Source organism: Sander lucioperca, chromosome 7 (assembly GCF_008315115.2).
Source record: "Sander lucioperca isolate FBNREF2018 chromosome 7, SLUC_FBN_1.2, whole genome shotgun sequence".
In the NCBI taxonomy this organism is placed as follows: Eukaryota; Metazoa; Chordata; class Actinopteri; order Perciformes; family Percidae; genus Sander; species Sander lucioperca.
In genome coordinates this window covers 14,366,077-14,381,909 of record NC_050179.1, presented here as the reverse complement: position 1 = coordinate 14,381,909, position 15,833 = coordinate 14,366,077, and the positions used below count along the sequence as shown (strand labels likewise).

At 40.0% G+C, this 15,833-nt stretch overlaps 1 protein-coding gene across 1 annotated transcript in view; it reads right to left on the bottom strand.

Annotated features, from left to right (window-relative positions):
- Positions 1–1,370: 1,370 nt before the first annotated feature.
- The window catches only part of sema3d (sema domain, immunoglobulin domain (Ig), short basic domain, secreted, (semaphorin) 3D), a 38,292-nt gene continuing 23,829 nt past the window's right edge, over positions 1,371–15,833 (bottom strand). The window contains exons 14-18 of the mRNA XM_031293556.2: positions 15,539–15,580; positions 14,627–14,784; positions 12,268–12,332; positions 11,930–12,069; positions 1,371–3,973 (exon numbers count right to left, since the gene is read on the bottom strand). Coding sequence (XP_031149416.1) covers positions 3,569–3,973; positions 11,930–12,069; positions 12,268–12,332; positions 14,627–14,784; positions 15,539–15,580 — 810 coding nt within the window. The 3' untranslated portion in view covers positions 1,371–3,568. The remainder of the gene's footprint in view (positions 3,974–11,929; positions 12,070–12,267; positions 12,333–14,626; positions 14,785–15,538; positions 15,581–15,833) is intronic.

Genomic DNA, 15,833 nt, shown 5'->3' with positions numbered 1-15,833 from the left:
ATTCCTAAACTAACAAAGAATAACAAATGTTTTATTTTGATTTTAAAAAAAATAAAAAGCTCTTACTGACCTATGTACTAGTTTTAAAATGATTAAAATTATAGATTTCTGATGCAGGGGGGAAGTGTAAACCACTTGAAACAGCTTTTTAAACCAGACCCAGACAACATCAGTTAATTAGAGAGCCTCCAGCGCCAGTCCAACCTGTGCCACCTACTGGGAAGACCCCAGTCCCATGCACTGTATCTGATCTTGATGTGTCCACGTGGGTCACTGGACACGGAAAAAACACTTAAAATGGAGACAGTGAAAAAGGAGTATAATGTGTGAATGTGCCTTTGTCTGTGTATCCTGTAAGACCCCTACAGGGGTTCTAAGCAGACTGGCTTGCTCATTACACCAATCACATCAAAGTAAGCACTTCCTTCCGTTAAATCTCATTTATTTCCCTGAATTCTGGTTCCTAGTTCGACCCCCCACTGCCTCTGTCTGCCTGTCTTTCGCAGCAAGTCATCTTTACTCATTGTTTTTTCTCCAGCCAAATGTGAAGCTCATGTTAACTCACTGGCAACTGCCTGACCCCTACATTTGGGAAGAGCTTCAAATGAGGAAGCACAACATCTGACAATTGACTTCTTATGTAAGAAAGGACATGTACTTCAAAGCATGAGTGTAAATATGAGATTACTGTAAAAATAACCTGCAAAAATTGTAAAAATCTTGTAGTCACTGACTTGTTATTGACAATGTTTAAATGAGGACAAACACCACCAACAGGTACTGTAGTCCTTTTTTTTTTACTATTGCCACCCTCAGCTCAGTATGCAAAATGGTACCTTTACATTGCTAAATTGTGCTATTACTGTAACAGGGTGTGGCAACTGGTGATTTCCATGTGTATTATGAGGGACTTTTCTGTCTCTCAAAGTTTTCATCACCTCTCAAACATCTCATTTTGTAATATGTTTTTTGGAATGTTTTGCTTCTCCCCCTCACTATTTCCTTGACTATTGTCTGACCTCAGTGAACTAATTAGTTCATGGCATTGCAGACCCATGAAAGTGAGAGGCAGAGTGCGTAAATTATTGAGTTGCAGGACCACAAGAATGCAACAGCACTGGTTTTTGCCTAGAGATGACTAAAAAATAAAAAATAAAATTTAAGAAATGTATGCATTTGCTATTGTGCTTATCCAATAAATTATATTGTGATTATAGTGTACGTGGTTAAAACATTTGTTTTATATTTCTTGAGTAACGCTGTGCTAAAGCCTGTTCTAGCCCTTTCCTGGTGTCCCTTTGCGGTTTCCCTTTTTGGGGAGATGTAGTTTGTTCTTTGCAGCTGACTGATAAATAAACAATAGATAAGAATGAAGTTCTTGAAATATTTATTGTCTTTGTTACAAGAAACATGGAGAAATCACTGTGGAGACACACAGAATGGGAGACTTGAATGGTGTTAGTATGTGCATACTTATATAAAGGCCAAGTACAGTAAGCACAATGAATTGAGGTGAATGGTGGTTTCTGTAAAAGTTAAGGCAAAAACATATGTCTCACTAAGAGATAGTAACAGTCATGTATTAGGGGAGGCCTAAATATGAGATCTGTAAAATAATGAAATGGCTATTAAGATATTAAGCATTAGAATGAAGTTTTTCAATGCCTTGCAAAAGAGTACTAGAATACTTTATTCAACAAAAAGTAGTGTTCCTTTAAATGCATTTTACACAAGTAAAAGTAAAAATACTTGTGTAAAAATGTACTCAGATAAAAGTAAAAAGTAGGTTAGTTAAAACGTATTCTGAGTAAAAGTTACTGTGTTACAATTTAAAAGGTAAATATTCTTATAAGAATATACGTATGTAGGCTAATATAGATTATACCCATTTAATTAAAGAAAACATTTAGGCTACAAAACAAAGTCAATGCATCAATGTCAAACCACGGACACCTTATGTCCACACCAACACAATTGATTATCAATTATACAACACCTTACTCAGTGCAGCCTTAGAATAATTAACCAGGAAAGAGACAAAACCTAGACAATAGACAAAATGGCCGACAATAAATAAAAAGTGTAAGGACACCGTGGCGGGTGCAACAAGCAGCCACATAAAGTAAATAACCTGCCACTTCTTACAGAATCAACAGTAGAATAAAACATCACCTATAGCCAGACAACACAGAGATGTATAAACAATATAAACTCCACAGCAGCTGCAGCCAAAAAAACGCATATTAAAGCATAGGAAAGACTGCACTGGTTTTACACAACTTGTAATATAATGAACACACACGTACACAACGCTTTCTACTTTTGTACTAGTAACTTTGAAGTTCTACTCTGGAGAGTTAGAAACATTAGAATGAGTGTGTTGTTGTGCAGAATGTTTGCTCATGAAACTGATGATGATGCATTTAGAGCTTTACCAGGTTATTCTAGGAATTCTGTAAATTGCTTAGTTTGATCACAAACTTTCCTATTTTGCATGGTTTCCTGAAGATTCCCATTTTCCCTATATCTTTTAGACACACACACACCCACCCACACACACACACACACACACACACACACACACACACACACACACACACACACACAAACAAGAGACCAGCTGGTCCTGAATCATTTTGACATCTGCATACAGTGCACAGGGACTTGTGTTGCTATATCAGGAGAGGCTCATCTGAACTAACCCAAACCCATTCTCAACCTTGTCTGCTGTTTGCTTGAGAGTGCCTGTAACTGCACTTTAATAATAATAGATTGTCTGTATACTGATTCATCTCTTCACACAATGTAAGTAATTCATTGAACAGAGGCTCCAAGACAGATTTATTTAAATAACTTTCAAAAACAGCAATAAAGAAAACATCTATTGAACCTACAGTAAATAGGAGTAAAACGTTTGTACAAAAATATGTCATTTTGTCTGCCCAAACACGATACATGATTATCATTTGAGGTATAAAGATCAGTAATAAGACTAAAGACTGAGCTTGCTGTATCTCCTGTACATGGTATATAAATATTTACAGTCATTCAACATGAATGCATTGTCATCACCACAAGCAAACTCTTAGTTTTTTTGGTATTTTCTCAATCTCACTAATTCAACTATATGTTTCAATATCATCAAATGATCACCTCTAATAACTGTCAGTCTGTACTGCTGGGGAAACCACAGTATTTAGCTGGTGAAAGCTGCAGGAAAGACCTGAAGATGTGTCATGTTCCAATCCAGGAGAGATGAATGCAATTAGATATTCACAACCCAATACTACATAAAATTGCTTGTCGAAATCTTTTCAATACTTTTATTTTGACCTCTATATATTTCAGGGTTAGTCTTTCACGCCCCATTACTGTAACTCTGAGTTAGATTTTGCTTGCTCATGAATTGATCTGTGATTGCAATTTTGCAGTTATTTGTCATGTTCTGCTTCATCGTCCAACCGGTGAATATAGACAGCTAGCCCTGAATGTTTTTTTACCACACCCCTCACTGCTTTGCTGTCCTCACCACCCTCCCTCGCTCCTGTTTTTCCCACTCTTCCTCCCTCTATCTGTGTTGTCTCCTGTTCCTGCTCTTCTTCATTTCCTGTATATGTTTCCATTTGCCAGCTCCTAAGCCTCTTCCTCGCACCCTTGTTGGCCTCTTCTCCAGCCACAGTGAATCGCAGTACTCCTCCAGAGAGCCAAAGGGAGAGCTCATCACTCTCAGGTAGTCTTTATAACGCTGACGGGACTCCACGCTGTGGCGTAGCTCCACCATGGGGTCTTCACTGGGCTTGGGCTTCCCATCCAGTTGTCTATGTGTAACAAGTTGTAGCGTGAGATGGAGAAGAGTGTGGGTGAAGTGTGTGTGCTCTTGAGCTACACAGACATACACGCCAGCATCAGAGGTTTGGAGGGAGCGAATCAGGAGACCTCGATCTGTGTGTATGACACGATCATCCAGCCTGACCTAGGAGACAAAAAGAAACATACAGAGCTTCATCATAAAGAACAAGGTCATGTAACTACAGCTGCCTTCGCTTAGTACACAATACAGACTTATGTGATATATTCTCTTTATAATTTAAGATTTAAAGCTTTACTATAAAACTATAAAACTCCCAACTCCCAAACAATCAATCAGAATGACAGCACATTACAAAACTTTGGTTTGATACCTGCCTTCCTGTTTACACACATACATTTCCACGCCTGATTTATATCCAAGGTGTGTTAAACATGGTAATGACCCCTGAAACAGGAAACTTATTAAATTGGGTGTGGTGAGTGTCTGGGGCCAGGGGTCATTATCTGGTGTAGAGAGATCTATAGATGCATGATGAGTGTAAGCAGCAAGCAAAGGCTAAAGAAGGTATTTGACAAAGTGTGTGCGTGTGTGTGTGTGTGTGTGTGTGTGTGTGTGTGTGTGTGTGCATGTGCGTGTGCTTGTCGTTAAGGTGTAAGGGTAAGTGCTAACGTTTATGATCCGCTCTTTTCATTTAGCATCCACCATGATTCATCAGGTGGCATGGCTGATGTCAGGGCCTAAAACAACACAGCTGTGTTCAGAGGACAGAGAAAGAACATGACAGTGTGTGTGTGTGTGTCCGTGCATGTGTGGATGCTTCAAAAGGATACCTCCCACAGCTCCGACCCCCCAGAGGTGTAAATGATAAGAAAGCTTGAAAGCAGGCATAAACTGCATGTAGAAAGCAATACTGTTGTGTTTATTCTTCTATATACTTAAGGACATATATGTGTGTGTGTGTGTGTGTGTGTGTGTGTGTGTGTGCGTGTCTGTGCGTGTGTGTGCCTCTGTGGTGGTTTCTAGGTCTGACACTGATGATGTGTTGTCCAGCCAGAGGCAGACCCCCAGGCCTCAGAGGCTCTCTGGACCTTGACCCTTACCGACATTAGATTTACTAGTCTGACTCCCATCACATTTTCGTTTCATGACACACCTCACTGACTGTGACAAAACACATGGGATATATATATATATATATATATATTAGTGCTGTCAAACGATTAAATATTTAATCGCGATTAATCGCATTGTCATAGTTAACTCGCAATTAATCACAATAAATTTTTTATCTATTCTAAATGTCCCTAGATTTCTTTTTTGATTTCTTTTTTTTGTCCAATTATTTTTCTCATTTTAATGCTCTTATCAACATGGAAAAGTGGATCGGCTTGCTTTGTGCTTTTGTCGCCTGACTTTGACGAGGGGGCGGAGAATTCGCATCAGCTGTGTGCTTGGCCATCAAGTGGTATTTCAGACTGGACGTGCTGCGATGATAGCTCAGTTCACAATGACAAAACACACAGATCACTTTGGTCTTGTCAACGGAACAATTTGGCAACTTTTTAAAAGTAAACTTTCCATTCAGAATCTTATTGGCATCCATTTCGGCGTCTCACGCTCGCCATCCACTCAAAACGAAACGTTAGCCTACTACTCTTTGGCCGGCTCGCAAGCCCAAACAAGTGTGTGCGGCGTGCCTGTTGTTTTGTTTCCAGTCTAGCTAGATCCGGTGTGGTGTTGTAATTTTTCTAACGTTACTAGTTGTTGCAACAGCGTGTGAAAAAAACTACAAAGAACAAAAAGCTTTAACAAAAAGCACGTTAATCTTGCGATAAAAAAATGTACGCCGTTAAAATGGGTTTGCGTTAACGCCGTTAGCGTCTAGCCACCATTCAACTGTAAAATGAAGGAGGGAGACGAGAATGTGCTGCCTGGATCATTAACTGGAACATTTACTTGTAAAAATCTTCCTCCTGCCAACACTGGCTACCGAAATCTGGTGCCACTGATATGTCTGCACTTCTCTCTGATGCTCTGAAGACGATACAGGCAACACAAACACCGCTGCACGTGACGCTAGTTAACACTATCCTCAACAGCAGCTAACGTTAGCCTACCGCTAGCTAGTAGCTGGATTAAAAACGGTTAAAATGCTGACAGCTAACGCTAAACGTGTTTAACGTGTTTTACTGTAGAGGATTCAACACCGGTATGTAACAATCTGCAGCTGCCGTCGCAAAAACAACACAGACAGTTCAATGAAACTGGTAAACTACAGCCTCGTGGTGCATTTGAAGTTATTGTAAATGTCTTTCCCCATCTGGTGGTTGTTTTTGTCATTCAACAGCAATTTACTAGTGAAATAAGTTATTGTTATTGTTATACATTATTATTAAATCATTTAATTTTGACCATATGGCCTTAGCAATAAACAAGCCGTTCTTTAATGTCACCAACTGTTGTTTAGTACCCTTTGTTTTCTTTTCTTTTTTTACTTTCTTAAAAAGTATCGGTTCAGGCACCGTTAATTATGTATGCGATTAATTTCGATTAATTAATCACAGAATATGTAATTAATTAGATTACATTTTTTAATTGATTGACAGCCCTAATATATATATATAAATCTTACTTGTGCAAAGCCTCTGTGAAGACGGTGGGCAATTTTTAAAATCATTCAATCAGTATTTATGTGTTTTTGAGTGTTTCTTTAAAGCCATCCTCCCTCTGCCATCCAAAATCAAAGGCATCTGTGACTAAATGGCAATGCCAGACTTTTAAATTCACCCAGATGGTCTGTCTTTATTTGTGTACCTGTGTGTGCGTATGTGCCTGTGTGTGTCTGGGCACGTGATTAAGCCAACAAATAGCGATACAGCTTTTAAGTGTATTGTATGGAGCTCTGTGTTCATAGGGACACTTGCATGCACATTTGTGTGCATGTGGGAACACGTGTGCATGCATGTGGAGTAAGGTTAACCTAATGAAACTGCTTTTAATTGTTAAATGAAGCACAAGTAAGTGTGCTTAAGCTTTAAGCTATGTTTAAGTGTCAGGTTAAGAACTTCCCATGCTTCTAGGAAGGCTGTGCTTTGTTCTAATGAACACCATGAAATGTAACGTCATTCATGCTTTTCTTATTGCAAATTTTCTAATGGGCCTGCATTCCAGGCTCCAGGAGGTGAATACACACACAAGCACTAACAGACACAAACAAACATGCTGTGAGAAAGTCAGAGGAATCTCTTCCAGCTCAAATATTTAATAGCTGACTTTTTACAAGGGGATAAGAGGAGGGTAGTGTGTGTGTGTGTGTGTGTGAGTGTATGATGAGAATAAGTGTTGGGGGGGGGGGGTTGCAGGTGCTGCGAGCAGCTGCTCGAGGATGCCTTCATCAAAACCCATCAGAAGGCAGAACGTGTGGAGAGAGACGCAGAAGAGAAGAGACTGTGGTAAATTGTGGAGACGACAAACAAAGTAGACGGAGTAAGTAGCGTGAAGGCAGGAATAAAGTGAGGAGAGATTAAGGTGGGACTGATGAGGGAGGTTGAGGGACAGAGGAGGACAGGGGATGACAGACAGAAGTGAACAGGGTGGGAAGAAAAGCACAGGGAGTGAGAGGTTGACATGAGCCAGACACTTCAGAAATCACCTGCTCCAACATCACATTGTCCACTAGGCCACCTTGTCCTTCATGAGGGAAGCCCTAAATCACCACAATCATCTGGTCTATAAGAGCCACTCTTGTAGGGCTGTGTGATAAATTCATCTTACAACCAGATTTTTCTTTTTTTTAATATGGGTTTGATATTCTTTGCAAAAAGGTTTCATTTTGTAAAATGCAGGTAATCAGGCTGCAGTATTTTTTTTGTACTTGACACAGCTGCCAGTAAACGCAACTTTACCGAAGGATGGTGAGAAGAAAACATTGACTAAAACTGGAAAGAAAAAAAGCAACAGCAAGATGAGAAAATTGTCAAGTACCACCAATTACAAGAAAGCTATTTGAATATATTCAAAGTAACAAAGCTCAGATAAAGACACTCTGAAAAACATGCCGTGCTACACAGTTCAAACTAAGACACACACACACAAACACACACAGCTAATCTCTTCCATCACCTGAAAAGTACACAGAGTGTGTTTCTTTGACCTCCAGCTTGGTGTGGTTCACTTGGACTCCTTTACTTTGTTTTGACTGTCAGCCACATTGCTAGCGTTCAGCCAAAAAAACAATCAATCAAGTAAGTGCTTAATCCACATGAGAAAGAAGCAAAACAGAGTGAAAACTAACTAGCACTTGTTTTTATAGCTAAAGACATGTGGCTTGTAAGAGGAATAGAGATAGAACACTTATCTAAGCATTAGACTCACAGTCAGTATTAAGAAAATATTTCTCTCAAACTACTTCATATTTTTATTATTCAGTTTAAAAGCCATATAGTCTGACATGTTACTTAAATGCTAATTTATTAGCTCTTTAAAAACAATGTATTTTTCAGCCATGTGTAATTACTTAAATGTCCACTTGCTGCCCTGCCAAAGAAATACATTTGATATACGAATCATAACAGTTGCATCTGGTTTCAGTCATTATCAGGACATTCTTCAAGCACCAAAACCTCCTTTTTAAGTTATCATGATAAATATAAACATTAGCCGCTTTCCGACCAAGTAGTTACAGGAACGTAGTTATAGGAAAAGTCCACTTCTAAACAGATCTACTAACGACTCTCCCCCAAAACCGTTTTTTTCCAATTGCATTCGCACTGGCCAAGTGGCCATAGGGACTATAGGAGGGGTAAGGGAGTGATGTAAGCACGCCAACGGTCTTCATAGCGTTAAAATCAGAAAACAAATACACCAAAAAAAGTATGAACTAAATACTAAATCTAATGTATATAGCATATTTGTCATAATTTAAACAAATCTCCCGAAGAGAAACGGGTATCTTTCTCCCCCGCCTCTGCCTGCTGCGCTGTGGACGTGTGTGTGTGTGTGTGTGTGTGTGTGACGGCCGGCCAGCCGCAGGACACGCTTGTGGAGTTTAACTCCGAAAAGACAGTTAACCACAGGTTCCCGTTAATCTTATGATGGACATGTGTTGTGATATTTAAACAAACGAACCGTCAACGGCGAAATAAAAGCCTCTTATTTACGAGACCGGTCTGAGAGACCTCCAGCTTACCTCGGGGTCTCTGAGCATGACTGGCCGAGTGACGAGCTAGCAGCCGGGGCAGGCGCCTGCTGGCTGTCGCCTGCTGGCTGTCGCCTCACTTCATGGAGCTTCTCAACTCCGAAAAATTTGAAGCAAATTGTCAATTCGGCATCAATTTGACAAGACTGCCTATTCGAAATCTAAACAGTTCATTTCTCGCCTAAAACGTTGTCAGAAGTGAATTTAGTGATGAATAAGATGGCGAAAATTGTTAAAATTGTCCCGTTGTTGGTCTGTCTGTACCGGAAACCCGACCCTCGTTGACCTAGGTTCATATGCTGAAAAGGGAAAAGACCCTGCCCTGAAGTAGGAGCTGAAAGAGTTACAGGACGTGCGGCCAGAGGGACTTACAAATCCCCAAATTGGTCCAGTCGGAACACAAGAAAAAAAGGGTTCTAGGAATTTTATGTTCTAGGAACTGCAAAAATCCCTCCGGTCGGAAAGCGGCTACTGGTGTTACATGTGCCTCTGCTGTGTGTATCTTGTTTTCTCTCTCTCTCTCTCTCTCTCTCTCTCTCTCTCATCCCCCCCCTTCTCTCTCTCTGCCGGTTAAACACCTGAGTGTAATCAGTGCTCAGGTAGAGTGGGGGAGGTGATAAGAAGGCAGAGAATGAAGGGACAGTTGCACATGGAGAGCACACTAGTGAGGAGGAAACTCCTCACTTTTTTCTCCACAAGCAGGTTTGTGTTTCCCAACCTCCACGCACACTTAGGTGGTGGAGATTTGTTATTTTAGTTTATTGTGTTAGTTTGGGCTGGAGGTTATCGATAGTTCAGTTATTCGTCTCTTTTGTTTGTTTTAGGATTAGTTGATCCTTTTTAGATAATTTAGGGGGAGATGCGGGGCGCAACCTCCTTTTGGGAATATTTTTGAATAATTTAATAAAGCTTGTTGGTTAATTGTTAACCTTGTGTCTGGCATCTTTTTAATATGCTGCATCCTCCAATCCCTTTTTGAGCCTTGGTTTGATTCTTTAAATGGAGGCTGTAACAATTGGTCACTATAACAAACCTGTGTAAAAAAATTGGAGCTATAAAGCCCAGCCTTTGTCTCAATTATCATTCAATATGAATAGACATTTTAACCCCCCCCCCCCCCCAAATAAAAGGAATTGTAACCCAGTTAGTGGCTCTCTCTACCTTTTGGTAGAGAAGACCGTGAGATGAAATTTCCGTCATTTAGAAATGAATTGTATGTACGTTCTTGACACAGCCAAACCTCTTCACGTTATAATAGACACTGAACTTGCTGTTGATCTATTATATTCTATACTTTTTTGGCTTCTGTGTCTATCACATCACAGTCCTGAGGGAGGAAGAACTCTGGCATTCACTGCTTCATCACTTTGTCTAAAGTGCAATAGGTCACATATCATTGCATGCCTAGGCACACAAACACAGAAAACTCCCCATTGTGTTCATTACCCAAAAACACATGGCTGTCCCTGGGGAGCACTCTGTTATGATTTCTGCTGTAGGGGATCATAAAGAAACACACATTCACACACACACACACACACACACACACACACACACACACACCAAGGGAAACACAGGGCTTTCTGCTGTGCGGGCCTATAAAGGAACTCCTGGGTCTTTAGTGGCCTCTGCACCTGTCAGTGTGTTTACATTCACCCCTAAGAGAGAGGACAGGGGACCAGTCGTGGGAGTAAATAAGTGTAGCAGGAAGTGGGGAGGTAGAGGAGGAGTGAGTGGGTTGAGTGGTAAGAAGGCCACTCGCAGTGGGTAAAGGAAGGTTTTTATGTTTGGATAGGGGAGGGGAGAGCACTGAGGTGCTGAGTAAACAGGTCTCTGTTGTCTCATTCAGGAGACAAGCGTCCTCATCAATGAGTTCCTTTCCACACCTTCAACACATTCAACTCTCTGTCCCTATATGTCCTTCTGTCCACCACCTTGTCTCCCAGGATCTGAGTTTTAAAGTGACTTTGGTCCTGTGCAATGACAGCAAAAATGAAAAAGTACAAATTTGTTTAACAGTTCTGTAAATAAACATACATTTGCACCAAAGATATTTATTTTAACTTCTTTACAACAGCTGGAAAGTCTGCTTCCAATGTCTATACTCTGTTTTAAGTGATGCCTTGTTTAGGTCAGTATTTTATATATTTATATTTTCTGATCCACCACTTCATTTTCCTATCCAGAACATAACTGAAACAATCATAGTCTCCCTTGAACCTACGGTGTTGCACAGGGGAAAGCAGTTGCATTCCAATACTTGCAAAAAATGCAACAAAAATAAGAAGGTTAAATGTAGGGTAAAATGCAATTCGCATGTTTCTTCTCCCCCATTTTTCATATATGATAGATTATGTCCCATCCCCAGGTGGGTCTGGTTTAAGTCATTCATCAACTTCCTCAAAACCAGAGGAGCTGCAGAAAATTTCAGAAAGCCCTGGACACTCATAAACATCAATAATGACATTATTCAAGGATCTATTGAGAACCTGGATTGCTCCCTTATTACCTATAATTCTACAATGGATTTGACTTTTGGGTATTCAAGCTGTGAACAGTATCCTATAGGGTCAAGCACTGTTTTCTATCTTCCCCCAAATAAGCAGGACCTGCAGCAATGTGATTTGTGGCACAAACATTTGCTGATGGGTTCAAGGCTCAGGCCACATTGCCGGTAATGTTTAAGTCAGGTTGGATGCTTTGAATTACTTATGTAAGAAATGATTGTTGCAGTGAAAAATGTCTTTCTTTGGCCCTGTAACTTCCCTGCTTTGTGACCTGGCATGAAGAAAATGTAACCCCTCAGGTCTAGTAGGAAAAGGAAAAAGGACCACCTTCAGACTTTAGAGAGAGTGAAGAAAGAAAGGGAAGTAAGGAAAGGAAAAAGTGGGGAGATCATTCATGTTTGGGTGGTGTCTGACCTCCTCCCTGCGTTCAGATCCATGTCTCTGTATGTACCACCGGATCAAAGCCTGTTGAGATTTGGGAATACACTCGAGGAAGGTGGAGTTGCTCTGCACCCCATAGAGGACCCTCTCCTCCACCCGTCCCCCAGCAAGACCTAAAGAAAACAAGACGGTTATTGATCCAATGGTCTTTTCTCCGGTTCTAAAAAAAAGTATGTCCTGTGGGTATCCTCTAGCAACTTTTTAAGTGATTCATTTATTTGATCGCTGGCTGTGTGTTTACAGCTTGCAAAGAGAAAAACAGAGTCCTTACAAAGAGAGATAAAGGCTGAACTAGTACAAAGTCTACATACTGTCTTCTGTGTCCCAGCACTGACTGGCAGGGTCTCCATGCTTGATGTCCTGTCTTCTGGCTCGCCTGGAGAACAAACACACAAAGTTTATTAAGATTAGATTATGAAATGTCACCAAGGTGTTTTCTCTGATTTGGTTCAAATCTAGAATTGATTATTATATTTAGGAATTCACATTTTAGCTTCAGTAATACCGCCATCAGGGTTCAAACACAAAAATAGCCAAACTGAATGTAACACTGGACAAGCTGAAAATAATAGCTTATGTAAAATTATATTTTAAATATATGAATACCATTATAAGGACAGTGCCAATAACCATATTTTCTCATACAAAACATCATTCAAATTTCTTTTCTGTGCTTTTCAACTGGGCCAGAAGTTAATAAAAAGAACACATCTCAAACTGGGATATGTTTTCTCAAATGTCAGATTTGCATATTGGGAAAATAAATAACATAAATAACGTTTCTTTGGTCTCTAGTTTGGGGTTGCTCACTTGGGCTTCTACAGTTTGTATTGATTTCACCTCTTCCACCTCCTGTTAGTCTTGGGCGATTGGACATCTGTAGCCTACACTCACTAATATCAGCTTTCAAAAAGATGTGGAGACCAAACGCAGGGGCTCCACTTTTCCACAAACCATAACAGCTTCCCCACTGGCAAATAATATGGCAGTGTGACCTCTAACTGTAGGGTCTAGATTCTGTAGAGCCTTAGTTCGTGCAAGCAAGCACACAAACAAAAAACACAGATACACAGGCAGTACGCACACACATGCATTTCCCCTCTCAAGGACTTCACTCTATGTAGAGGTGTGAAATGACAGCAGCAATATCCGCTGAGGAACGGCATCTCTAATCAAACCCTCACATGGGCTAATACCCTCTGGCATGGAATAAATGCTGAAAACGTGACGAGAACTAACAGTTCCAAAATAAAGAACCAGCCCCGGGAACAAACACACACACACGCGCACGCGCACACACACACACACACACACACACACACACACACACACACACACACACCATGGAGAAGCAGGGCAAGGTTCAGTAGATACTAGATATTACTAGATATTCTAGTCTTTGCTTTTTTTAAATCCCACATATTTTCAGGCTTATTGCTGTAAAACATGCTATGCCGCAACAAAATAATTAAAAAATCCTAATCGCCATGACATTAATGTGCACCAGCTCTGCACACATAAGAGCAGGGTTCTTCAACGTTTTTTAAGCCAAGGACCCCTTAACTAAGAGAGACAGAGCAGGGACCCCCTACTGCATATATTGTAAAAAAAATAAGTTGCATATTAAACTGGACCAACAATAACGTGTAGGGCGGCCTAAAGCCTTCATACATAAAATACATAAAATAGCCTAATAATTGTTGGCATAATTTTATAAATCATGTTTTAATGTTAAACATACATGTGGCAGAGTGAATCCTTAGGATTAACTGTATCTGTGGATGGTCTTAGTGACTACCTTACCTATAGGCCGGTAAGCAGTGGGGATTTATATTTGCTAATAATATGTTGGATTCATGTTAAGACTTTTTAATTTTTGAAATTGCTTAAAAAAAATTAACAATAGTTTGGAGGCCCCCCTGCATTGACTCTGAGGACCCCCTACGGGTCCCGGACCCCCTGCATAAGAGAAAGTAAATGTAATAGTAAATTTAAAGTAGTACATTTTGAATTTGCATTGTGTGTTTTGTGGTTACATATGTACACATGAGTGTATGCATGTTTGTGTACAGGTTACAAATGCATATGTTTGATTTTGTAATTTCCAATCCAAATTTGTGTGAAAAATGTAACTTCTTAACATTTAACTTACAGTGCTTACTGTACTTGTTTCTAAGTGTATATTGGGTGGTGTTAAGCAGTGTACAACTGACTAACTCTGTACAATGAACTGACATGACCTGTTACCTTAAATATTTAAAAAGAATTAAACATTCTAATATAATGATTATGACTTGAAATTATTCTTGATATATTTTTCATCTGTATGTTGGAGTGTGGTCTTGTTGATAATGCCAGTACTGTGTAACTTCATCATCTCCATTCAGGAAACATTTGAGCACAAGTTGCATGGGCTGTCATTAGTATCATTGGTATGTGTTATGATCACATTATTATCACATTATATTATGAGTAAAACAATTAAATAAATTAAAAATCAACACTAGACACTCCATCCTCTACCTTATCAATGTGCAGATATAGTTACAGATTTGAGCTGCATTTTTACTGTGAATGTATGCATCTACAGGCTCTGAACAAAAAATAAATAAGTAGGTTGATTATCATGCTACATGTTCGGCAAAGTGAATTTTCAAGAGTTTAGCATACCTCTTCGATGCAGGGACGTATCGTGAGCATGTGTGTCCGTCCCATGCACAGTAAGGGTCTCGTGCCAGGCAGCATTCAGCACAGGCTTGGCCATACAGGTGACATCTACTGAGTGAAACCTGGGCTAGCCCTTCATTTGAACCCACGTAGAGCTGTTGCTATAGTGAAACACACACCACACTCTGCTTTAGGGAAGGTAAACATACAGATCAATTTCAAGTTCCAATGTATTATCCATAAAGGAAATTCCTTTGGTTAGAAGAGCAAAAATGACATGCAGTCCATAAAACTGTACATTGTGTGGTCTGTGCTAAAACAATATTACACATATACTCTTCATATATCAAAAGTCCTCAGGGTTCCTACTGTTAATTTAAGCTCAAGAATAACTGGGGGTCAAGGCTTTATAACAACAAGACTCATTTAAAATGTCAAAACCTTAAAAAGACACATGAAACAAACCACAGAGATGTAAGGATTTCTCAATGTGAGGACTTTTGGACTGAGGATCTGCTCTGACTTGTCTGAAGTTAACGAGAATCCCTAACAGAGTTTCCAAAGAACTTCCAAAAAACACTAGGGAGCATGCACACACAGCACACACGCACATGTCAAACACTGCTGTGGATTAATGGAAGCATTGATTGGGGTTGAAGTGTCTACTGACACCCCTGACCCTAAGATAATGAGGCAGAAAGGGGAGAGAGCGCTACAAGAACATGGGGAAGGCTAAAGAGAGAGAGAGAGAGAGCGAAATTGAATAGATGAATGATTTGGGGATAAAACGCAGTATGTCTTGTGCCACATCAGGCATATACAGTACACACAGCTGAATACATGTGGCATGAATGAAGGCAGAGAAATAGTGTGGGAAAGAGTGTGGGAATAACATGGATGAGAATGAGGTCGAACCTGTTTAGAAGACATCTCCATACTGAGGATGGGAGTGGGAACCTGCAAAAAATAAAACAAACATCACCAGCTTTAACACCTCAATAAATAAACATTTCTAGGGCACTGTTTGAGTAAAAACACAACTAGATTAGTTTGTTGATTAACAGCTCAGAAAAATCCATCGGTATTGCATAGTTTGTAACAATGTCATGATGAATATTTCACTGTCTGATGAGTCAACTTTCCCACCGAGGACAGCTCGAGAATCAACAACCCTCTATCAAAAAGCTTAGAGCGACTCAAAGTGTGTGTG